The 24700-nt window shown below is 40.8% G+C and overlaps 1 protein-coding gene across 1 annotated transcript in view; it reads left to right on the forward strand.

Annotated features, from left to right (window-relative positions):
* Window positions 1–24700, forward strand: part of PRKAR2A (protein kinase cAMP-dependent type II regulatory subunit alpha) — a 46557-nt gene that overhangs the window by 16220 nt on the left and 5637 nt on the right. The window contains exons 3-9 of the mRNA XM_045857154.1: window positions 3090–3142; window positions 6152–6235; window positions 12069–12175; window positions 16347–16500; window positions 17790–17891; window positions 18499–18573; window positions 23851–23916. Of these exons, the coding sequence (XP_045713110.1) occupies window positions 3090–3142; window positions 6152–6235; window positions 12069–12175; window positions 16347–16500; window positions 17790–17891; window positions 18499–18573; window positions 23851–23916 (641 nt within the window). The remainder of the gene's footprint in view (window positions 1–3089; window positions 3143–6151; window positions 6236–12068; window positions 12176–16346; window positions 16501–17789; window positions 17892–18498; window positions 18574–23850; window positions 23917–24700) is intronic.

Consider the following 24700-nt stretch of genomic DNA (forward strand, 5'->3'; position numbering starts at 1 on the left):
TCTTTTTAATAAAAAGTTAGCATTCAGATGATTAAAATGACTTGATTCCTTCATTCTGTTTCACTTTAACTTCTAAGTATCTATGTATATAGTTTTGTGTTGCTGTAATTAGTTAATTATTATATCATTAATATTCTTCCATGTTTATAATTGTGGCTTCAGAAAACTACACTTAATATTACTATTTATGGTTTTTCAGATTATGCTGCCATTAACTTCTTGCATACAGTTTTCAGCCACTTAAATTACTTCCTCAGTTACAGTGTTGGGAGTGGCATTCCCCAGTCAGTGACTAAGCATTGCGTTGGCTTTTCCTGTGCGTTGCTTTCTAGAGACAGTCTGTAGGACAGGCTGCGGGGAGAAAGACATCCCGCAAAGGTCTCTTTTCCAAAACCGTCTTGCTAACACGCATGGTGCCTACTCCTTTAAAGATTCTGTATATTTACGGACTACTTCTTTAGTTTAGATGTAAAATAGTACCTCAGATTGTTTTTATTTGGCATTCCATTCATAATTCATAAAAATAAGTGTTTTCCAAACAAAGGGAAGTCTTCTTTTATTATTTTTGTATGGAACTAGTTTAGTAATACTTGACCCTTTTATCTCTTATAGTCTAGATTATTTTTGTAAGTTTGAGTAAATTTCTGTCATGATTTTTAACCATTTGAAATTTTAATGCAAAGTTTTCCATATTGGTTGTGCTATTTTAATTTTGCTATTTTTTTATTTACTCAAAATTTCCATTATGTAACTAGTACTTTATACCCTGCCTGGCACATAGAAGGCACTCAGTGAATAGTTATTGAATATATACATCCTCTCCTTTTTTTTCAAGATCGCTCCTAAGTTGAGGAGGTCCCCCTTTTTTCATAGAGCTGATGAGTATATTTTCTAAAAGTTTTTCATGTAATTAAAATGTTAGACTTTTGGATACATCCAGAATTTGATCATTTGTTTATAAAGAAAAGACTTTTATTAGCAAGTTGTAATAACATCTAGAGTTAATTTCGTTTTATACAGTTGGAGTGTTAATGTGTTTTAGGATTGCTATGCAAGCTGTATGTGTCACATTCTTTCATTTCACCTTGTTCTGAGAATGTTTCTTGCCCCTACATTTACCCTTCTTGTCCCTCAGTCCTTTCATTTAGGAAAATCTTATCATTCGGAAAGCCTTTTACCTAGACTGACCAGTTAACATTTTGCCACATTTCCTCTTTCTGTCATGTGCATATGTAACGTTGTACACCAAAGTCTGCTGAAAGGAGATTGAAGGATGTGTTCTTATGTACAGACAGTTGTTTACAGAGAGGAAGTAGAGTAGAGATTAAGGTTGGCGCAAAGGCTAGTGAGTGATCATCTCCTGTTCGTGTTCATCCCTGCCTGCATTCTCTGCCCCCCCCAAAAGATTAATAATATTCCTTGACATCTGCAGGACCGATCTGGGCAGTGGAGAGTACAGTGGCATCTCCAGAGGCACAGGTGGTGGTAGTTCATGAATTGCTGCTTGGGCTGTCAGTGATTCAGCCCTTGAACTGTTGAAAACTCAGACAAGCACATGTTATTTGTCCCCCTTAAATTGTACAGTCTGTTTCTCTTTGTATTCAGTTGTGGAATTACTCCATCTGTATCAATTTAATTTTGATTTTTCAATATGTAAAGTATTTAATATGACTTAAATGTTAAAACTGCATAAAAGAATTTTCTCAGAGGAATTTTATTCCTTTCCCTATACCTTCTTTTTGCTTGTGCCTACCCTTTGTTTCTGAGTAATTATATTAATTTCTGAGTAATATAATTATATTACTCAGAAAGTAATACAATTGTTTATCCCTTTTTTTCCTTTTGGAAAAATAAATAGGTAAAAAAATTGTATATATATTGAAATATTTGTTTACTCCCTCCCTCCCCCATTTTTAGCTCTCCTACTTTCCCATGGAAGTCCTTTCTTGCTGGAGGGATGGCATATTACATGTGCTTTTCACCTTGCTCTTTTTCCTCCGACCTCACCCTCTGTTAGCCTGTGGAAATCTTCCTCATTCTTCTTAGCTGTGTTATTCAAATGGACACTTACTATCATTTATGATGTTTTTGCTATCATAAACAATTGCTCAGTGAATATTTTTTAAATCTTTAAATTACAACAAAGGCAAGTCGTACAGGAAACTGGCATACACACAGGTTACCTACAAAGAAAATCAAGATGGTTTTAGATGTATGTAATGTACCTAGAACAGAGTGTGACACGAAGTATTTATTTTGTCAGAAGTTCATTCTTTTTTTTAAGTCATTCATGTACTTACTGATGGTAAGTTATTTTAATTGATCCTGTTCATAATTACTCCATATCCATATGCATATGTTGCATATATTGCACTTTGTGGTTTTCCACCCCTGCTTCATAACAGCAGAGATAGCACCTCATGCTTGTCCTTGGCACCATAGTAGGATTTGGTAGATGGTATACATGGTGGGTCAAAAGTGTGTTTATGTTCCTTGGCTGGTGTGGCTCTGTGGGTTGATCACCGGACTGCGAATGAGGGCATCACCAGTTTGATTCCCAGGCAGGGCATGAGGCCGGCCAGCAAGGGCCAGGTCCCCACTGGGGAGTGTGTGAGGGGCAATCTCTCACACACACACTGATGTCTTTCTCCCTCCCTCTTTCTCCCTCCCCTCTCCTCTCTCGAAAAAATAAAAAATAAAAATCTGTTTAGAAAATATATATTTACAGTTGTGAGTACGTGAAACATAGTTTATTCTTATATTATTATTTATTAATTATTGTATTATTTTACATATGAATGACTATAAACCACTTTTGACCCATCCTGTATTTTTTCATCTCTCTCCTGTTCGGAATTACAAATTAGGAATTACAAATCCCTAGAGACCTGGCCTTTCAGCATCTAACAGGATGCCTCACATTAGTAGGTATTTAATGTATTTGTTAATTGAAAGAAAGGATTTAAAAAATCATTACAGCTTTAGCAAAGAGTGAATAAAAGGAAATTGTGTTCACTTCCTATTTTCCTAGTTAAAAGCACACATCTGTTTCATTGATTTTTCTCTTTATTTTTTCTCTCCAAATTTAGTTTGTGCTGAGGCCTATAACCCTGATGAGGAAGAGGAAGATACTGATCCAAGGGTAAGAACTACAGCAAAGAGTACTGGGTAGAACTGTTTTATAACCCACTTACTCCCCTGCTCCTCTACATACCAAATCAAATCATGCTGGTAATTAATACAAATTAAAATCTCAAGAAGGTACCATTTTTTTAATCTAGCAGATTGACAAATATTAAGAATTATACATATGAAACTAATACAAAATAACATTGAATGTAAACTGAAGTTGAAAAATAAGCCCTGGCTGGTGTGGCTCAGTGGACTGAGTGCTGGCCTGTGAACCAGAGGGTCGCTGGTTCAATTCCCACTCCAGGCACATGCCTGGGTTGAGGGCCAGGTTGCCATTGGGGGGAGGGGCGTGCAAGAGGCAACCAGTCACTATTTCTCTTACACATCAATGGTTCTCTCCTTCTATTCTCCATCCCTCCCCTAAAAATAAATAAATACAGTCTTTAAAAAAATAAAAATAGCCCTGACTGGTGTAGCTCAGTGGATTGAGTGCAGGCTGTAAACCAAAGGGTTGCCAGTTCGATTCCCAGTCAGGCCACATGCGTGGGTTTCAGGCCAGGTCCCCAGTATGGGGCACATGAGAGGCAACCACACATTGATATTTCTCTCCCTCTCTTTCTCCTTTTCTTCCCCTCTCTCAAAAAATGAATAAATAAAATCTTTTTAAAAAGTCTATTTATAAAAAATATATATCTATATATAATAACATTTTTAAAAATAAGAATGAAAGCAAGGCTAATTGAGTTACTGGAAAGAAGGGGTGCCTCGCTATACCTATCAAAGCCTTAAGCTTAGTCAGGACAACTGGCCCAGCAGTTCCCTGAAGGAGAATTCATTCCTTAACAGTTGGGTCTATTTGTTCAATTATTTCTGGAAGGCTGTATCTCAGAGGTTAACAGTGGTTGTGGCTGGACTGTGGTTGACTTTTGGGAGCTTTTTAAAAAACTTCAGTTTTAAAATTCTTATACAGTTAACAAATTACTTCTATAAAAGCAAATGTGAAGCATCATTTTTAAAAGATTGATGTTATAAAAGAAACTTTGATGATCTTTCAAGTATGCCTTAAAATGAATAGCCTATTAAAGATTTCTGAAGTATCCTAATAGTAAAATGCTGCCATTGTGTGAATATAATAGACGTAGGTTTTTAAAAATATTTTTATTCTGGATATTGTAAAATACCTGATGACTTTTCAAAGTTAAATTGATTTTTTTACTAACTTTATTCAAAATACTTCACACTTTTGATATGTTATTTCTGGTTATATTACATGATGTACCTTTCTTTTAGGATGAAGACAATACTTAGGAACGATGGGCCTCTCAATTATAAACACCAGCAGTACTAGCGAAAATTGTTTTTTGTTCAATAAATGTTTGTCGAGCATAATAATAGTAATAGTTTTGAGCATCTACTAAATGTCAGGTACTGTTTTAAACACTGCATATATTAACTTATTTAATCTTTATGGCAACTCTAATTTTATTTATTTTTTAATACTTTTAAAAAGATTTTTATCTATTTATTTTTAGACAGAGGGAAAGAGGGAGAGAAACATCATCAATTAGTTGCCTCCGCACACCCCCAACTGGGGGCCTGGTCCACAGCCCAGATATGTGCCCTGACCAGGAATTGAACCAGCGACCTTTAGGTTTGCAGGCTGGTGCTCAGTCCACGGAGCCACACCAGCCAGGGCACATCTCTAATTTTATAGATACTACCACTACTATTACTATTGCTAATAATAATGATTACTGTTATTTGTTGATGTTTGAGTTCTAGCTTATATAGCCATTGTTTACTTTCCATGTTTCAACAGACAACTCAAACTTAACATGAATTCCTGATTATCTCTCCTTTTAAACATTCTTTCACCATAGTCTTCTCCAGCTCAATTCATGGCAGTACCATCCTTCCAGTTGCTCAGGCCAAAAACTTTAGGGTCACCCTCTGGTCCTGTCATTTTTCCATACCCATATTTAAGTTTTCAGCAGTTTCGTTGGGCTCAGTCTTTAAAACAGCCGAAATTCCACTACTTCTCAGCACCTCCACTGCTACCACCGTGTTCCTGACGATCACCATCTGGCAGTGGGATAATGACAGTAGCGTCCTGGCTCTCACCCTTTCTTCCCAAGGCTGTCCTCTACTCAGCAGCTAGTGTGAGCCTTTGAAAACATTCGATCTCTTCCTTTCCTCAGTCACAATCCTTAAACTGTCCCCGTGTCACTGAAGAAAAGTTCCAGTTCTGTGACCTACAGTGCCCTCTGCATTTGGGCATCACCCACACCCAGCCCCCCAACCTGCTGCTCTCTTCCCAGCCTTTCCCCCTCACTCTGCATTAGCCACATCTGTCTCCTGGCTGTTTCTCAGACATGCTGTTTACCTACCATAAGGACTTGTTTTTACTTGCTGTTCCCTTAGCTTGAAGTGCTCTTCCTGCAGAGATGGCCAACATGACTCCCTCCCTCTGGTTGTCCTCACTTCCTTGAGGTCTTTACACAAATGTCATCTTCTCAGTGAGGCCACATCTGGACACACACACACACACACAAACACCCTTCCCTAACTTACTTTTCTGCTGAGCCTTATAACCCTTCAACATATTTTTATGTATTTACTGAATACAAGAGCAGGTGTGTTTTGTCCGTATGTTCACTACTGTGTCCCCAGAGGTAGGACAGTGCCTGGCACCTAGCAGATACCTAGCATTTGTTGAGGGAACAGATCTAGAGCCCGCTGCTTTACGAATGAGGACTCTGAGGCTTCCGGCGGGGGCGGGCAGCTAGCTTGCTGGCAGCCACACAGTCGGGGCTTTTCAGGCCCCAGGGTGGGTGCCGCTCATCCCCGTGATGTTACCCTTCACAGTCAGGCCACTGCTTGGAATTTATATGCATTTGAAATGATAGGAAACACTCTTAATTTTTCCCACTTTTTAGGAGAGGGAAGTATACCAATTTGTAAGTAAAGTAAGATTTTAAAATGGAATTTAAAATTTTCTTGGTTTTATTTGTATTGGCAGGTGATTCACCCTAAAACTGATGAACAGAGATGCAGACTTCAGGAAGCTTGCAAAGATATTCTCCTTTTCAAAAACCTTGATCAGGTAACATTGATTTTGAAAATATTTTTGTTCCTTTATTTTGCTTCTGTAACTTGTTTCCTGAGCCTACACAGCCCAGCTGGCTCACTTCTCTCTATGTAATTTTCTAGCTAAATTGTCTCTTATAATTTGAAAAAATAAAATAGCTTTATCTTTTAGCTTTTTTCCTTTGTCATTTCAACAGTTTTAGTGTCTTAACCACAGCTATGTGAGGCATAAAACTTTAAACTCGTCTTACTTACAGATGTTTGCATTGTGTTGTGAGCTTTTCAGGTGACTTTAGCTTTCATAGAGCAGCTTCGACACTTCCTCCAGACGGTACCATTTGAGGGCCGTGCGGTTTGGTCACATGAAAAGAGAATGCTCAGGTTTGCGTGACCCTGGCTTAGTTAAAGGGTCTGAATTCATGCTGCAGAGTAATTTCTCCAGAGATGCCCGTGTGGGGTTCTCTTCATCTGTATCTGGAAGTGTGTGACTGCTTCTCAGACCTTAGGTGTGGGGCACCTCCTGGGATTACTTCCCATGGAGAACCTCAGGCAGGGGGCGCACACAGAGTGTTGTGTGTACAGGGCCCAGAGGGGGGATCTCTGCGTGCGCTTGTTTTCCCTCCCTCGGCGGAGACAGAGAGCAGGGGCTACCTCCTGAAGACAAACAGTCTTCAACTCTCCTCTGTCTTCTTCACTTTGAGGGGCCACGTGCTGAAGCCATGAATGGCTGAGATGCTGGACCTGCTGGGGAACCCCCTAATGTACAGAGATAGGAAGGCTGGGATTAGAATTCTCCTACTACCCAGCTCCTGCAGATAAGTCTTCTGAAGATATTCCCACAAGCCCTCCCTGGGAATCCGGCTGGCCATCCATGAATCTGTGTTATATCAGTCAAGCGGACCAGCCATCTCTGGGAAACCAATCTGTTTGCTAGCTCTGTGGTTTTAGGAATGCCCAGAACATTAATCAGAGACTCAGATTGGACTCAGGCTAAATAAAAGAAAACAAAACAAGGACTGTGAGCTCCAGGAAAAGCTGGTTGTGAGAAATGTTGGTCTGTCAGCTGTTTTCTCTCGATGGCCCATCTGTATCAGCGGAAGGGGGAGTTGCTTCTTGATCTACTGTGAACAAAACCCCTTGTGAACTTAATACCATTGGATGTTCTAAGGGAAGTTGCTATAGCAATTTAATAGTTTTGTTCGTTTTGGAGAATACCATTTTAGCTTCAAAATGATAACTGAATTTTCAGATTTACCAGTAATTATATTTTTCTAACGTTTTGTCATGAAAACATTCAAATACAACAAAGTTCAAAGAATTTTATGGAACAAGCATTTATTCACTACTTTGATTAACATTTACTATGCTTGCTGTGTTATATGCCATCTATTTATCCATTTCTCAGCAAAGGGATCGCCAAACTTTTTCTTAAAGAACCACATAGTAAATATTCCACCACAGTTACTCAACTACTTGGTTAGTATAGCAGGAAAGCAGCCATAGGCAATACATAAATGAAACAATGTGGCTGTGCTCCAGTAAAACATTATTTAGAAAAATAGGCAGCTGTTTGTTGGCTCCTATAGTAACCCATCTTATTTTAGGCGGTGCATTTCACAGTTAATTGCAGGTGTCAGTATTCTTTCCCTTAAACACTTTGGCATGCATGCCATGAACTAGAGCTTAATACTTGCTTATAATTTTTTCATGTTTTAAGTATGCATTCACAGAAGTTTGACCATATTGTACATTTAGGTAATCCAAACCCCTATTAAGATATAGTCACCCTGATTGGTGTGGCTCAGCGGATTGAGCATCATCCTGCAAACTGAAAGGTGGCCAGTTCGATTCCCAGTCAGGCCACAGACCTGGGTTGTGGGCCAGGTCCCCAGTTGGGGGCGTGTGGGAGGCAACTGATTGATGTATCTCTCGAATGTTTTTCTCCCTCTCTTTCTCACTCCCTTCCTCTCTCTCTAAAGTAAATAAATAAAATGTTTTTAAAAATAAAATTTAAAATAAATCTTAAGAAAAAAAAAAGATATAGAACATTGCCACCACTCCAGAAAGTTCCCTCATGCACCTTCATGATCATTTCTTGCCCCTCTGTGGGGACAACGCTCTAACAAACTGAGCTTACCTGGCCAGGGCTATTTTGGACTAGTTTTAACCTCACAAAAAAAAGTTGCAAAAAAACACAGAGATCTCATATATTCCTCAACCAGTTCCCTCAGTGTTCACACCTTACATAGACCATAGTACAATGATCAAAACCAGGAAATTAATGTTGTTACAATACTATTTAAACTACAAACCTTCAGTACCTCATGCAAATTTCACTTCTTTTCTCACTAATGTTTTGTTTTCTTCTGTTTTCCAGTTAAGGATCTAATTCGGAATCCCACATAGCATTTAGTTGTTATTTATTCTTAGTTTATGCCAGTCTGTGATAGTTTTCAGTTCTTTCTAAGTCTTTCGTGATGTTGGCACTTAGAAAAGTACTTCTTTTTTTTTTTAAGATTTTATTTATTTATTTTAGAGAGGGAAGGGAGGGAGAGAGAGAGAAAGAGAGAAACATCAATGTGCAGTTGCTGGGGACCGTGGCCTGCAACCCAGGCATGTGCCCTGACTGGGAATCGAACCTGCGATGCTTTGTTTTGCAGCCCTCGCTCAATCCACTGAGCTACGCCAGCCAGGGTGAAGATTACTTCTTAATTATCTCATAGAATGTACCTCAGTTCGAATTAGCCTGATACTTCCTCACGGTTGGGAAACAGTTACACATTTTTGGGCAGTCTGGCACAGAAATTGTGTTGCGTCCTTCTCTGAGAATTGTCTGTATGAAGGGGTCCGTGAAACCAGTAAGTCTCATTGCCGGCGACTGCAGTTCTTCCCTTTTTATTGCCGAGTAGCAGTCCTTTGCGTAGAAGGCCAGTTTGCTCATCCACCTTTCTGTTGATGGGTGCCCGACCAGTCTCTCGTTTTTCAGCTCTTACAAATAATGCTATGGACATTTTGTACAAGTCTTTCTGCGAACTTTTTTCCCCATTTCTCTTCAGTAAGCTACCTGAGGGCAAAATTGCTGAATCATAGGATAGATACTTATTTGATTTTATAAAAATAGGTCTTTTTGAAAGCAGTTGTATCATTTTGCATTCCTTCCAACAATATGTGAGATTCCCAGTTGCTCCTTGTCCACATTTAATGTTGTCTACTTTCTTAAATTTTAGCCATTCTGGTAAATGTATTTATCTCAATTTTTAAAAATTTAAAAGTTTCTACTTTTAATTCTACAAATTTACAGAAGGTAAATTTGTAGAATTGACCTTCTACAAATTCTGTAAATTCTACAAATTTACAGAAGGTCAAAAGAGTAGTACCACGAACAGCCATACACCTTTTACCTAGACTGACAGTTAACATTTTGCTACATTTACTCTTTCTCTCATATGCATATGTATACATGCCTAATAAGTACATATAAACTGCTTTTTCCTGAAGATGTGTTTTCCAAGAACAAAGATACTTTCCTACATTAATATATTACTGTTATTAAACTCAGGAAATTTAATATTGGTGTGATAATATTACCTAACATACAGTCCATATTCAGATTTTCCCAGTGAAGTTCTATGTAGCTTTTTGGTTTTGTTTTTCAAATCCTGAATCCCATATTGCTTTTGGTTGTCACGGTGTCATTTCAGTCCTCTCTAACCTAGAACACTCCCCTAGCACCTTATTCTATATCTCATGACACTGGTGTTTTTAAAGAGGCCAGGGGAGAAGAAGAGTTACTCAGAACAAGAGGCTACCAATGCACAGTCCCCAGGCCAGACACAGCCCGGTATAGATGTGTGTGTTTGGTCTGTATTGTACGTGAAAATCTGAATTTGTTACTGGTACAAGTCATGCGTTGCTTAACGACAGGGATACCTTCTCAGAAATGTATCGTTAAGCTATTTCGTCACCATATGGACATCAGAGCGCACTTAACGCAAACGTGGTACAGCCCACTACACACGTAAGGCATATGGTACAGCCTGTTGCTCCTAGTGCAAGCCTGTGCAGTGCGTTACAATGCTGAATACTTTAAGCAGTTGTAAACAGTGGTAAGTTTTGTGTATCTAAACATAGCTAAACAACAGGAGATTAAATCAAGCACAAGAGAAAAATGATGCAATCAAGAGATGCCATAAACACGAGATGTATGAGGCTGCTGCTAACATAGCATATTGTGTTACAACAAACTTTTTTTTAATAAATGGAAAGAGTACACTCTAATGATAAAAAGTGTAGTACAGTACATACATAAACGAGTTACATAGTTGTTTATCATCATCAAATATTATGTCCTGTGCAAATTGTATGTGCGACACCACTGACAGTGGGTTTGTGGACACCCCCGTCCCCACAGACATCACCATAAACATGTAATGTGTTTATGGTGCCACGATGTTGAGATGGCTGCAGCCTCACTAGGCAGTAGGAACTCTTTAGCTCCATTATCATCTTACTGGACCACCATCGCGTATGCAGACTGTCATTGACCAAAGCGTCGTTATGTAGCACATGACTTTATTGGAACATGAGATGGCAACACTGGGCTGACATTCCACATGAATGTGGATGGCATATGAGTAGTGAGCCTTCCTTTTTATATTTGTCAGCTTGTACAGTATTCAACATACGTGGAACTGTGGAACGAAAGTGATGTTTTTTGGTGACACTCAGTTATTTTAGGTAGCATAGTCACACTGACAGAACCCGGAATCACATGAAATTATCCACCAATAAAATTATGTCCTGGCCAGGTCTTCAACCCACATTCCTCCAAAGAAAAAGTCTTTCTTTGAGTTGAAGCTTTTTTTTTTTTTAAGATTTTAGTCATTTTTAGAGGGGGGAAGGGAGAGAGGGAGAAAGGGAAGGAAACAACAGTGTGTGGTTGCCTCTTGAGTGCCCCCTACTGGGGACCTGGCCTGCAACCCAAGCATGCATCCTGACTGGGAATCAAACCAGTAACCCCTTGGTTCACAGGGCAGCACTCAATCCACTGAGCCACACCAGCCAGGGCTGAAGCTGGTATTCTTTACTGAGCTCTAATGGTCACTGATCTCCCTGCCTGACAGAGGCCCTAGTCTGAGACCAATGTTTTGTTAGAATTGAATAGCATTGTTTTGTTTTCATTATACTTATTGATACAGTTACCTTCTGGTTATGGCAGGTAACATTGGTAAGTAAGCAATTGTACGTGTTTGTATAGAAATGATTGAAGCAGTATTAGTATCTGATAATAGATCTCATTTACTGAGTACCTGTTATGTACTGCTTTCCTTAACATTTATTAAGCCCCTTTATGCATGCGAAAAGAAGTGAGAGAGGTGTAGCGATGTGCTTGGCTAGTCAGAGCAGTTGTGCTACTCTGAAAGATAACCTCCAACGCCATCCCAGCCCCTTAGATCTGATAATCCTGATAAACTAATACCCACAGGAAGGTGGCCTCATATGGTTTTACATGTGACATAGCGGAGCATCAGGGCCAGTGGCAGGCATGTGGGTCGGGTGAGAGAATGGGCACCATGATTGAGATATCCGTGTTTGCTTAAATTATGGGACACTTTCTCAAAACAATGCTGCCTCAGAAAAACTCGGCACCTGAGCTGTGTGCACGGAGGTACAAAGCTGGATGGTTACAGGAAGGCACTTGTTTCAGTAGTCCTTAAGTTTCTGCTTGCATAGGGGGAATCATCTGATTTGGGGACTTCCACTATGTAGTCACAAACTGAGATGAGCATAGTCATTTTGTTTTCCAGCAGCTGTGAAAGCCATCTTTTCTCCTTGTGTTTACCCTGCAGGAACAGCTTTCTCAAGTCCTCGATGCCATGTTTGAAAGGGCAGTCAAGGTGGATGAGCATGTTATTGACCAAGGAGATGATGGAGACAACTTTTATGTCATAGAACGGTAAGAGATGAGGCTTTGCGGTTGTGCAGCCACACTTACAATGATTCATGTTTAGGACCAGTGCTTTACGCTATACTTTGTTCAGGCCCAAGAGGACGTAGGCAGGTGAACCAGCTTCCCAGAGCTTACCCATCTCCTTCCACAGCCTGCCCTTTCCGCTGTGGTCCTGAGTCCTCAGTACTCCCCACACTTGGGCTGCCACCGTCTCCGTGGAAAGTCTCCTTTACAGTTAGGCAAGCTGTGCTTTATAAACCTGTCGTCAGTGTTCAGAGGGATTGATTTCCTGAAGAATAGCTGTGATTCCATTATCATACAGATCTTTCAATCCCAGCCTCATCTTACATGGGAAGACACTGCCTCAACCTCTGCCTCTGCTCCAGGTGTAAGCCATGATGGAAAATACAAAATATGTGGGTTTGACCTGCTCGCCTTAGTGTGCCCTAACATCTGGAGCTGTTAGTATCACCTGGGGGATTCCTTATGACCGCTGCTGAAAGGGGTGCCCTCACCAGAATTTAAGATCAACACGATGTTGCCTTACCCAGTAACTTCCATATTTATTTTTTTATTTTTTTTAGAGGTTAATCACTTTTTATTGTTGAATTATATTGTCAAATCTACATCTACAGTTTAATCAGGAAAAAATGCTTTGCATTTACATCAAGGGAATTTTTTCTTTTGAAGTAATTTCAGAGTTACAGAAATGTTACACAAATAATACAAAAAAATTTTCATAAACCTAGTTCCCCAGGTTAGTGTTTTACCGGATTGCTTTATTGTTTGAGAGTAAGTTGCAATTACAATGCTTCTTCACCACCAAATACTTCAGTGTTTATTTCCTACAAATAGGACATTCTTTTACATAAGCACAGAACAATTTTAAAAATCAGAAATTAACATTTATACAGTACTGTCATCTCCTCTACAGACTTACTCAATTTTTCCAATTGTTTCCCTGATTTCCAAGATTCTTTTCGTCTCTGCCAAGTAATTATAACAGATTCATGTGGTTCCCTTTCTTGCCAGGCCTTGGCCTGTTCGGATTCTTGCGCGGAAAATGTTCTCCCTCCTTGAATAACCTCTGGACTCTGGATATCTGTGACAGTGTTACAGCGAGAAGGAATGTTTTGTTTAAGGAGTAAAGACATTACAAATAATAATCTTCTAAGCTACATTCCCACGTCCAGCAGCCACCTTTCCCCTTGCTCTGCCGTGTGCTCTCCCACCAGCTCAGGAGTCCTGGGGGCCTGCAGTGTGGGAAATAGGCGTCCACCTGCACGTGTCCATAGATAGCCTAAAGGTAGAAATGCCTGTCTGCAAAGGGAGTGATTTGTTACCTGTGTAAATGAGACGGATTATCTTTTGTATGCTGTGAAAGTAATTATTAACGCATTGGGAGAGACAGACCCTTAAATAGATAATTATTACTTATCCATTTAAGGATAAGAAATCCAATAATTATAATTATTAATTATAAATGGATGTGGTGGGAACAGCAGTGATAAAACTATGTTCTGTTATTTGGAAGAGGACTGGAATGAGAGCAGCCGCATCTGCTTTGCGGATGACCTTTGACCTGAAGTGGCTCATGTCATTCCCAAAATTCAGTAACTAGTGTCTCCTGGAGGACTGACTCTGAATTCCGCTTCCCAGTCATGGCCTCATTACTTTTGCCCTGTCTGCCGGGTCTAGGATAGGTCCGCTTCCCTGTGGAGTGGTGAGCTCTCTTGGGAGCAGAGTCGGTGCCACATAACCTGATACTTTAGTGATTGATTTTATCAAAGTGGAGGCTCTTAATAAGAAATTTAGAGAATTAAAATAAAAACAGGAGCCCTGGCTGGTGCGGCTCAGTGGCTTGAGCTGATTCCTGTGAACTGAAAGGCCACCAGTTTGATTCACACTTGCCTGGGTTTCAAACCAGGTCCCCAGTTGGGGGTGTGTGAGAGGCAACTGATTGAATTTGTCTCCTTTTCTCCCTCCCTTCCCCTTTCTAAATATAAATAAAATCTTTTTTAAAAATGAAAACTGGAAAGATAGTGATCTGGCCATAATTTCATTACCAGAATATATCAGTTTTTCCCCCTATGTTTTACTGTTGAGGTTAAATCTATGACCCCAGATTTGGTTCAGATGCTTTGACTGATGATACCACACGCACTAAGGGAATAAAAAGGTTTCTTACTCACATAATGAGGCTTTTTAGGGAGAGCAAGTCAAGCTCCCAGTAAGTCCAAAAATGACGGTAGGGAGGGGTGACTGACTTGGAACTTAACTTCACGGGGTTTAGAAGGTGGGACTGGGGTGAGGGTACTCTTACGTATGGGCTGGCACTTGTGTTGTCTGAATATCCCATCAGCACCATCGGAGGGAGCAAGAGGCTTTCTTACCAGCTTTCCTAGATGTGAGATGGGAGAGCAAGGTGGACTGACGGTAGGGCTTGAGAGCTATGACAGTCAAACATCAAAAATGGAGTTGACTGTTTATTACATTTACATGTGTGTACTTTTTTACATTGTGTCATACATTGTTGTGTGGCCTGATTTCGAAACCCATTTTAAGTAGTTTGCCACGGGATGTAGCATTTTCTGTCACCTTCATATGGACTGTGTAATGTGGATATAGACATGCATTTGACCTATCTCTTCTTTTTTTTTTTAATTTAATTTATTTATTTTTAGAGAGGGAAGGGAGGGAGATAGAGAGAGAGGGAGAAACATCAATGTACGGTTGCTGGGGGTCATGGCCTGCAACCCAGGCATGTACCCTGACTGGGAATCGAACCTGTGACACTTTGGTTTGCAGCCCGTGCTCAATCCACTGAGCTACGCCAGCCAGGGCTGACCTATCTCTTCTTGTTAGCAGATTAAATTGTAATTTTTGCTGTTATAAATATTACCTGGTGAGCATCCTTGTAGTTAAATTCTTTTCAGTATCTTTGATTATCTCCTTTAGAATGCCAATTAGAAATGGAATTGCTGTGTCAAAGGGTCTCTTTAAGGAATTTGCTATATGTTGTTAATTATCTTGGAGAAACTTGGAAACATGTACATTTGCAGCCCTGGCTGGCATAGCTCAGTGGATTGAGCGTGGGCTGCGAACCAAAGTGTCGCAGGTTCGATTCCCAGTCAGGCCACATACCTGGGTCCCATGGCTCCCAGCAACTGCAAATTGATATTTCTCTCTCTCTCTTTCTCCCTCCCTTCCCTCTCTAAAAATAAATAAATAAAATCTTTAAAAAAAAAAGAAACATGTACATTTGCCTCAAGTGGTATATTGAGAGTGCCTGTTTCTCCAGCTGCTTGTCAGTTCTGAATATCATTATCCATCAACAGATAGAAATGTTATTTTTGTTTTTTTCATTTTAATCAAGTCTACATCCTAGTTTTCAACAGACTACAAAACAAAACCCTACATTCATTTGAATAACTGCAGGAAAAGCATTTGACAAAATTCAACACCTTTTCTTGATAAAAACTCTCAACAAACTAGCAACAGAAGGGACTTTTCTCCAAATTAATTAAAGGTATTTTTAAAAACCTACAGCTAATATCATACTTATAGTGAAAAATGGAATGTTTTCCCTTTAAGACCAGGAACAAGACAAGGATGTCTGCTCTCACCACTTCTATTTAATATTGTGTGTAGGTCCTAGCCAGTGCAGCAAGGCAAAGAATAAAGAAGGAAAAGGAGGGAAGGTGGGCAGGAGGGCATATAGATTGGAAAGTAAGAAGTCAAACTCTCTTTGCAGATTACATGATTCTCTAGGACAGGGCTGTCAAACTCATTTTCACTGGGGGCCACATCAGCCTCAAGGTTGCTTTCCATGACCAACTGTAATTTCAACTCCTTAACAGTTAAGGAGTAGTTATATTTATCCAGTCCTAAAATTATTTCGGCCCTTTGAAGGCAACTGCAAGACTGATGTGGCCCCGGTGAAAATGAGTTTGACACCCTGCTTTAGAAAATCCTAACAGTGTTGCAAAAAAGCTACTAGAACTAATAATTGGGTTTAGCAAGGTCACAGAATACAAAGTCCAAATGCATAAATCTGTTGGGAATGCCCTTTAACAATGTTTTCTATCTTGTATACTTTCTATTTATATACCACCTGCCAGTTCTTAAATGTATTGTTGGAATTAATAAATGAAATTGGTTTTTGTTTTACTTTCAGGGGAACTTACGATATTTTAGTAACAAAAGATAATCAGACTCGCTCTGTTGGTCAGTATGACAACCGTGGAAGTTTTGGAGAGCTCGCTCTGATGTACAACACCCCGAGAGCTGCTACCATCATTGCCACTTCGGAAGGCTCTCTCTGGGGACTGGTGAGTTGGATAAATGGTTCCTCTTGCATGGCCCAGTACTAATTCCCTTAATTCCTGAGTCTCTGTCCTTTGGCTATTGATTAACGCTGTATTTTATAGACAGTTATTTGAAAGACATGGTGGAAGGCCCTGGCTGGTGTAGCTCAGTGGGTTGGGTGTCGTTCCACAAACGGAAAGGTCACTGGATCCAGTCCCGTCAGGGCACTTGCCTGGGTGGCGGGGCCAGGTGCCCGGTTGGAGACGTGCAAGAGGTAACTGATTGACGTTTATGTCGCACGTCGGTGTTTCCCTCCCTCTTTTTCCCTCTTCCCCTCTCTCTGATCATAAATGAATAAAATGTTTAAATAAATAAATAAAATGATTTGTCAGTACCATTTATTCTAAATTACAGGACAACAGCTGGGTCTCGTGACCCTGCAGTCATGTCAGCTCTTATTACTTTTTCTGTTTGATGTTTTTATGAGACAAGTAGGCCGGGGGGTGGAGTAACAGTCTATATAAGAGAGAGCAATAAGAAAAATAAGTCATTGAGCCCTAGCTGGTGTGGCTCAGTGGATTGAGTGCCGGACTATGAAGCAAAGGGTCCCTGGTTCGATTCCCAGTCAGGGCACATGCCTGGGTTGCAGGCCAGGTGCCCAGTAGGGGGCACAGGAGAGGCAACCACACACTGATGTTTCTCTCCCTCTCTGTCTCCCTCCCTCCCTTCCCCTCTGTCTAAAAATAAATAAAATCTAAAAAAAAATCTTACATGTTTTTTTTTTTTTAAACTTATCCTTGATCACTCCATCCTACTGTGAAATCTCTCTCCCTCCTTGGAATTCTTGTGGCACTTATTTTGTCTCTGTAGTTCATCCAGTACATTTCATATGCCGTCTTGAACTATAAATTTTTTTATTCCCATATATTGTGTATTGTCTTCTCATTGAGATTGTAAAGTCCTTGAGGGCAAAAAGCCATGTGATTGTTTTATGTCTTTTTTCTGAGGGTGCATCTTTTCACATTGAACAGTGATTGACTGTAAGCTCACAAATGTGTAATTGGAAGTTTTGCATTTTGTATTCTATTCATCCACCCGTAGGTGGCACTCATTGAGTACTACATAGCAAGCAACAATTTGTAGACATCTGTCTGGCCCAGGCTGTAGTCTTTTTCTCCAATAGATGACTTAGATTGAAATATCTGACTTAGTCCCTTTCACAGTCCTCTAATACTTGCTGTGGCCAGTTAATTAAACCATATTTGTTGTCTTACATACACATTTATCAGGATTTTCATGTTCTTTCTTGTAGGACCGTGTGACTTTTAGAAGAATCATAGTGAAAAACAATGCAAAAAAGCGGAAGATGTTTGAAACATTTATTGAATCTGTGCCCCTTCTTAAATCACTAGAGGTAAAGTCTATTTAAATAAGACTCTGTTTATGTAGATTTAAGGAAAGCTATTAAGCCCTGGTAGGGTGGCTCAGTTCATTGGAGTGTTGTCCCACACATCAAAAGGTTGTGGGTTTGATTCCTGATCAGGGCACATACACCTAGGTTTCAGGTTTGAGGCACGTACGGAAGGCAGCCGATCAATGTTTCTTTCTCACATCAATATTTCTCTCTCCCCGCTCCTCCTGCTCTCTCTCTAAAGTCAATAAACATATCCTTGGGTCAGGATGAAAAAAAAATAGAAAAGCTATTAAAACTATCCTATTGCCCTGGCCAGATAACTCAGTTGGTTAGAGCATCATCCTGATAGTCCAAGGTTGCAGGTTTGATCCCCAGTCAGGGCGCATACAAGAAGCAACCAATGACTGTATAAATATGTGGAACAAGAAATCAGTGTCTCTCTCTCTCCCCCATAATCAATAAATTTAAAAAATTTAATTAAAAACAATTCTATTGTTAGGTGTTCAAATCAAAGTATTCTAATCCATTTCTTTGGTGTATCGATGTTATTTGTGACTTTTAGTTGCAGTGTTTTCCTTATCATTTGTGAGTGTGTCTGTTGTTTCAGGTGTCAGAACGAATGAAGATCGTGGATGTGATAGGAGAGAAGATCTATAAGGATGGAGATCGCATAATCACTCAGGTGAGGGGTGGGGACTCGCCTCCTGAAGGACTGGTGCATCGTTTGTTCTCCCACTTTGGGGGGCCCGTGTTGCGAGACAGTAGGACACACTTCCTGCAGGGTGTTCCGAAGCCCTTTGATGGTCATCTCGCGGACGTGCAGATCTGTTGCCTTCACTCGCCTTTCTGTGGCTGCTGGGTGTGTTCTTTTGGATGTCATTTTCTTTTGATCCTGAGCAAGCTTCATTCACGGCTGTTAAAAGCTGGGGAAGGTCAAATAGTTGTGCCTTTTACCATCTGTCTGTGTTTGGCCCAGAGGCAGAGTCTTAGCTAATCTAACACAAACCAGAATCTTTGGTCTCCAAAGCAACTCTGTCCTGAAAGCCCCAGGCCTCCAGGAGGTATGAGAAGCCACAGTGTTTTCTGGTGTGTCTGTGCTCTTGAAGACAGGAGTGCTGGCTAGTGGTGCAAAATGGACACAAATTAATATGCTTATTATAGACTCCTTTTGACAGTGTCTCTAGACCAAGGGTGTCTCTAGACCAAGGGTTCTCAAGCAGTTCCAAATGGTTTTGAGAGGAAGAATGACAGAGTATTCTATTTCCAAAGCATAGTTCTGGCATCACTGAAAAATGAATTGGTGCCCTGATTGTGTAGCTTCGTGGGTTGGGCATCATCCCACAAAGCAAAAGGTTGTCAGTTGGAGTCCTGGTCAGGGCATGTGCCTGAGTCGCAGGTTTGGTCCCACATTGGGGCGCATGTGAATGGCATCCGATCGATGTTTCTCTCCCTCTCTTTCTCCCTTCCCATCTGTAAAAATAAATTTTAAAAATCTTTTTAAAAATGAATTGGCTTCAGCTTCATTGAGTAATCAAGGAAATGCAAATTAAAAATCACATTTAGGAACCATTTTCATACATATTACTCTGTCAAAAAGTAGGAATCTGACTTTTTTTAGAGAGGGGAAGGGAGGAAGAAGGGGAGGGAGAGAAACATCTGTGTGTGGTTGCCTCTCAAGTACCCCTCACTGGGGACCTGCCTGCAACCCAGGCGTGCACCCTGGCTTGGAATTGAAATGGCAACCCTTTGGTTCAGAGGCCGGTGCTCAATCTACCGAGTCACACCAGCCAGGGCATGACCTTTTTTTTTTTTTTAATCTGACAATTTTAAGTGATGTAGCAAGAACTTTTATTCACTGTTAATAGGAAAGTAACTTAATTGAACCCCTTTGGAGAGAAATTTAATCTTAGCCTATAAACTTCAATTAATCTTCAACCTCTTAATCTAGAGGTTTCTTTCCTTGATATTTTCAGAGAAATGCTCTCACACGTCAGAAGTGGCCCAACCCTCACGAGTTCCTTCTCAGCCACAGCCCTCCTGCCGCCCTACCCTGACTTGCATGGCAGTCACATGCTTACCACTCCTTATAGTTCTTACCGCTTGTGTGTACACCTTAAACAATACGGCCAAGGTTTACTTCTTTTTGTATTTCTTTCATTGGAATTAGGAAGTATATATTTTATTTGCATCTGCTTTTTTTTGCTCAATGTTCATTCACATTGCATGCAGCTGTAGTTTATTCAGGGGCGCGGGGTATTGCTATGTCCTATTCCAGTGTATGAATATAAACTGTTTGCCTTTGCACCACTGATGGACATTTGGGATACTTCTAGTTTTTAGCTATTACAAACAATACGTAAGTGATTACGTTGATTTGGTTTTCAAATGTTAAAGCTACCTTTTGTTGCTGACATAAGATAAACCAATGTGGCCATCATATAATATCCTTTTTATATGTTGGTAAATCCAATTTGCTAATATTTTGTTTAAGATTTTATATCTACACCTAGCGGGTGTGGCTCAGTGGATTGAGTGCCAGCCTGCAAACCAGAGGGTCACCAGTTCGATTCCCAGTCTAGGGCACGTGCCTGAGTTGTGGACTAGGTCCCCAGTAGGGGACATGTAAGAGGCAACCACACATTGATGTTTCTCTGCCTCTCTCCGTCCCTTCTCCTCTCTAAAAATAAAATCTTTTTAAAAAATAAAAAAGTAATATTTGAGCAATGCAGAAATGTATACACTATGAGTTAAAGGTTTCTTTAAAAACAAAACAAACAAACAAAAAAACCCGCCCTGACTGGTGTGACTCAGTGGTTGAGTGCTGGCCTGTGAATCAAAGGGTCACTGATTCGATTCCCAGTCAGGGCATATGCCTGGGTTGTGGGCCAGTTAGTTCCCCAGTGGGGGCTACGTGATAGGCAACCACACATTTATGTTTCTTTCCCTCTTTCTCTCTCCCTTCCTCTCTCTAAAAAATAAATAAGTAAAATCTTTATTAAAAAAAGATTTTGTATCTGTGTTCCCAAGTGAGGCTTATATGTACTTTTCCATTTTATAATAGCTTTGTCAGACTTTGGTATCAAGATAATGTTAACTGATAATGTAAGTTGGAATTCAGTTCTCTTTCTATTATCTGAAGAGTTTGTGTAAGATTAGAGTTTCTTGCCCTGGCTGGCGTGGCTCAGTGGTTGAGTGCTGGCCTGGGAGTCAAAGGCCGGTGGTTTGATTGCCAGTCTAGGGCACATACGTGGGTTGCAGGCCAGGTCCCCAGCAGGGGGCGTGGGAGAGGCAGCCACACATTGATGTTTCTCTCCCTCTCTCCCTTCTCCTCTCTAAAAAATAAATAAATAAAATCTTTTTAAAAAATTAGAGTTTCTTGGATATTTTATGGAACCAGTGTTTTCTTTGTGGAAAGATTTTGACTACAGATTATTTTAATTGTTAAACTATTTGAATTTTTTATTTCATTTTTTAAAATTGAATTTATCAGGGGGATATTGGTTAATAAAATTATATAGCTTTCAGGTATATAATTCTACAATATATTTCATCTTTGGTGTGTTTTGGTAAGATTTCTTTTTTAGGGATTTATTCATCTCTTCTAAAATGCAGTGTTATTGGCATAAAGTTGGTCCATAGTGTTCCTATTAATGTCTTGTAAATATCTACTGCATCTAGAATGATGTTTCTATTTTCTTATCTTTTTTTTTTTGAGATTGTATTTATTTTTAGAGAGAGGAGAAGGGAGGGAGAAAGAGAGAGAGAGAAACATTGATACATGAGAGAAACATAGGTTGGTCACCTCTCACATGCCCCCAACCAGGGACCTGGCCCGCAACCCAGGCATGTGCCCTAACCAGGAATCAAACTGGCGATCTTTTGGTTCTCAGGCTGGTGCTCAAGCCATTGAGCCACACCAGCCAGGGCTCTTTCTTAAAAAAAAAATATTTTGTTCCTTTATTTTTAGAGAGAGGGAAAGCAAGGGAGAAAGAGAGAGAGAGAGAAACATTGATGTGTGGGGCTAACTTTGATTGGTCACCCCTCGCACACCGAACCCATAACCCAGGCATGCGCCCTGACTGGGAATTGAACTGCCAGCCTTTTGCTTTGCAGGCCAATGCCCAACCCACTAAGCCACACCAGTCAGGGCGATTCTTTGAGGTTTTTTGAAGAACCAACTTCTTCCTTTTAATGCTATTGGGTGTTTGTTTTCTGTTTTATTACTTTCTGCCTTTACCTTATTTCCTTTCCTCTACTTTTTGTAATTTTTTTCTATTCTGTTGAGTTAGATGCTTAGCTCTTTACTTTTCAGCCCTTCTTTTACATTTATGGGCATTTTAAAACTAGAAATTTCCCTTCCCTACGTCTCTGAAGATCAGTGATAATCCTCAGCACTTAGAGATTTCTACTCTTAGTCCCCTTGGACATCTGTGCTCTGACTTCTGTTACTCTTTAGCACCAACACGCCACAAGCTTCTTTCTGCAGCCCAGTTGTTCTTTACACGTGCATTTTGCCTGAGGATGGGCTCCTTGCCCAATACAGATGTCCAGCTGGGGCCCGGATGCAGCAGAAAGAACAGAAGCCACTGCCTGTGGCAGGGGATGGTAGCATCCTAGCATGCACCTCAGCCTGTTTCTGGATGTTCTCCACACCACACCTGCTCTCTGGGCAGCCCCTGGCCAGCAGCTGTCCCTTCAGAGTTTTTTTTATTCCATCCCTTTAAGTTTGTCAACACAATTTTTTATGTTTGTGTTGATTTTTTAGTTTCTTTCATGGCTCTCCGTCCTTCATTAACTCCTGTCATACACTTACTTGTGTGATGCTAGAACTTCATGGTAATTTAGCTCTGCTGAGTGTAGGGTGCGACCCAACATAGCAGCACTGAAACCCACAGACACCCCTTCATAAAGCTGTGGCTCTCACTCACATGGGACAGTGATGATTGCGGGTAAGAGCCTCACTGAAGATATAAGACCCAGAAGAAATGAGAGCGTATGATTAATACTGAACTATCCAGTGTAGATGGTCACTGCTTCCGAGCTTACAAGTGTGGGCTCAGAGTCTGAAGTATGCCTGAAAGCTGCCTCTCCCCTGCTTGCCTAACTCTCACCTCCTTGCAGCCTCTGCTTAAATCTCACCTTCTCAGTGAGGCTCTCTGTCGGGTATGGTAGCCATCTCCTCCCCTAGTCCTCCACATCTCACATTCTCTGCTCCCTTTTTCTCCTGTAGCCCTTACTGCCTTCCAACACAGAAATAACTTACTGATTGTTATGTCGATTGTTTACAGTTTGTTCATGCTACCAGACTGTAGATTTCACAAGGGTAGGGATATTTGTTTTGTCCGCTGCCTGTATCACGTGCCTAGGGTAGAACAGTGCCTGGCAGAGAGTAAGTACTTAATTATTTGTTGAATTACCTGAATGACTAGTTCGGCTAAATGCGGTAAAATCAAAACAAGCGAAAGAAAAGCCTGAGGCTCATAAGGATGACATCAGCCCACATCAAAGCACCTTTCTCACCAGGCAGGGCTTTCCCGCTGCCCCCAGACAGCTGCATTTGATGATCAAGATGACCCCTGGGCCCCCGCGACCCAGGGGTGGCCAGGAGCCACCTTGATAGTGTCTGTAACAGCCTTGGCTCCTGTCCCCTTGACATAGGTTTCAGCAGTGTTCCAACACAAGCCGCAGGAAGAGCAGTGCTCTGTGCAGCTGACGGCCTGGGCATGGGCATGGAAGAAGAGGTGAATGTTCCATGTGAAGAAGGAGAGACGTGTGTCAGTTCTGTGGGACTGACATCCCCTGTGGGCAGCATCTGCTCGTTTTGTTCTGAATTTGCTAGCCATTGTCTGATCTGTAGAGTTGGAAAATAAATACAAATCAGAGCTCAGGCAATGACAAAATGATCTACTTCTGTGTCCGCCTTCAATACACATGTACCTGACCTCCTTTCCCTTTTCAGGGCGAAAAAGCTGATAGCTTTTACATTATAGAGTCCGGTGAAGTGAAGATCTTGATTAAAAGCAAGGTGAGTTGGTGTGTGATTATGTAAGTTATTCCAGGGAAGATCCAGATGCCAGGTGTACACACAGAAAGTCACTGTTTGTTTTAAGTAACGTGAAGTGTGTTTCGTGTACCCAAACCACCACTGTTAGGTGAGGCAAAGACCCATGTTGAAGCCCATCCACTGATGGGGATTTACTGTAATGTACTTATGTTTGTCCCTATTGCCTCTGCCTCTGTTGTGTAATTAATGATATGAGAAATATCGGCCTACAAGTCAATAAAAAGATAAATACCCTAATAGGAAAGTAAGGGAATTACATCATTAAAAATACATGTTGGTGTTGAATATGAAGATAGCTTCCTTATGGACCTCTGGGAAAGGAGGTCTCTAGGACAGTTATTATGGCTAATTATTATGGTCATTTGATGGATTGCGAATTTTGTACATTTTTTAGGTATTCGTTTCCACACAGCACAGTGTTGGGCGTGTAGGACAGCAGCACTGTGACACTGGGGGAATGGGCGAGTTTGTCTGAAATGCAGACCTGCTGAACCAGAATTGGCACTGTTACAGAAGCCCTGGGGTTCTGGTGTGGGTGTGGCAGGGCGGTGAGTGCTGTTCTGGCGGAGGGACTAGGTAGGCACCAGCATGTCTGTAGGCTCCGAGAGGGCTGCAGAAGGAGGAAAGCGCCTTGGCTTGAATGGGGCAGGCTGGTTGAAGAGCAAACAGGTCAGGGTGGAAGCGTGGACCTGTTTACGCTTGTCAGGGAGGACCTGTTGTCAAGGAGGAATAGTCAAGCCATGTA

The sequence above is a fragment of the Phyllostomus hastatus genome, unplaced genomic scaffold (assembly GCF_019186645.2).
Source record: "Phyllostomus hastatus isolate PE091 unplaced genomic scaffold, TTU_PhHast_1.1 phas_scaffold_129, whole genome shotgun sequence".
NCBI classification, from domain to species: domain Eukaryota; kingdom Metazoa; phylum Chordata; class Mammalia; order Chiroptera; family Phyllostomidae; genus Phyllostomus; species Phyllostomus hastatus.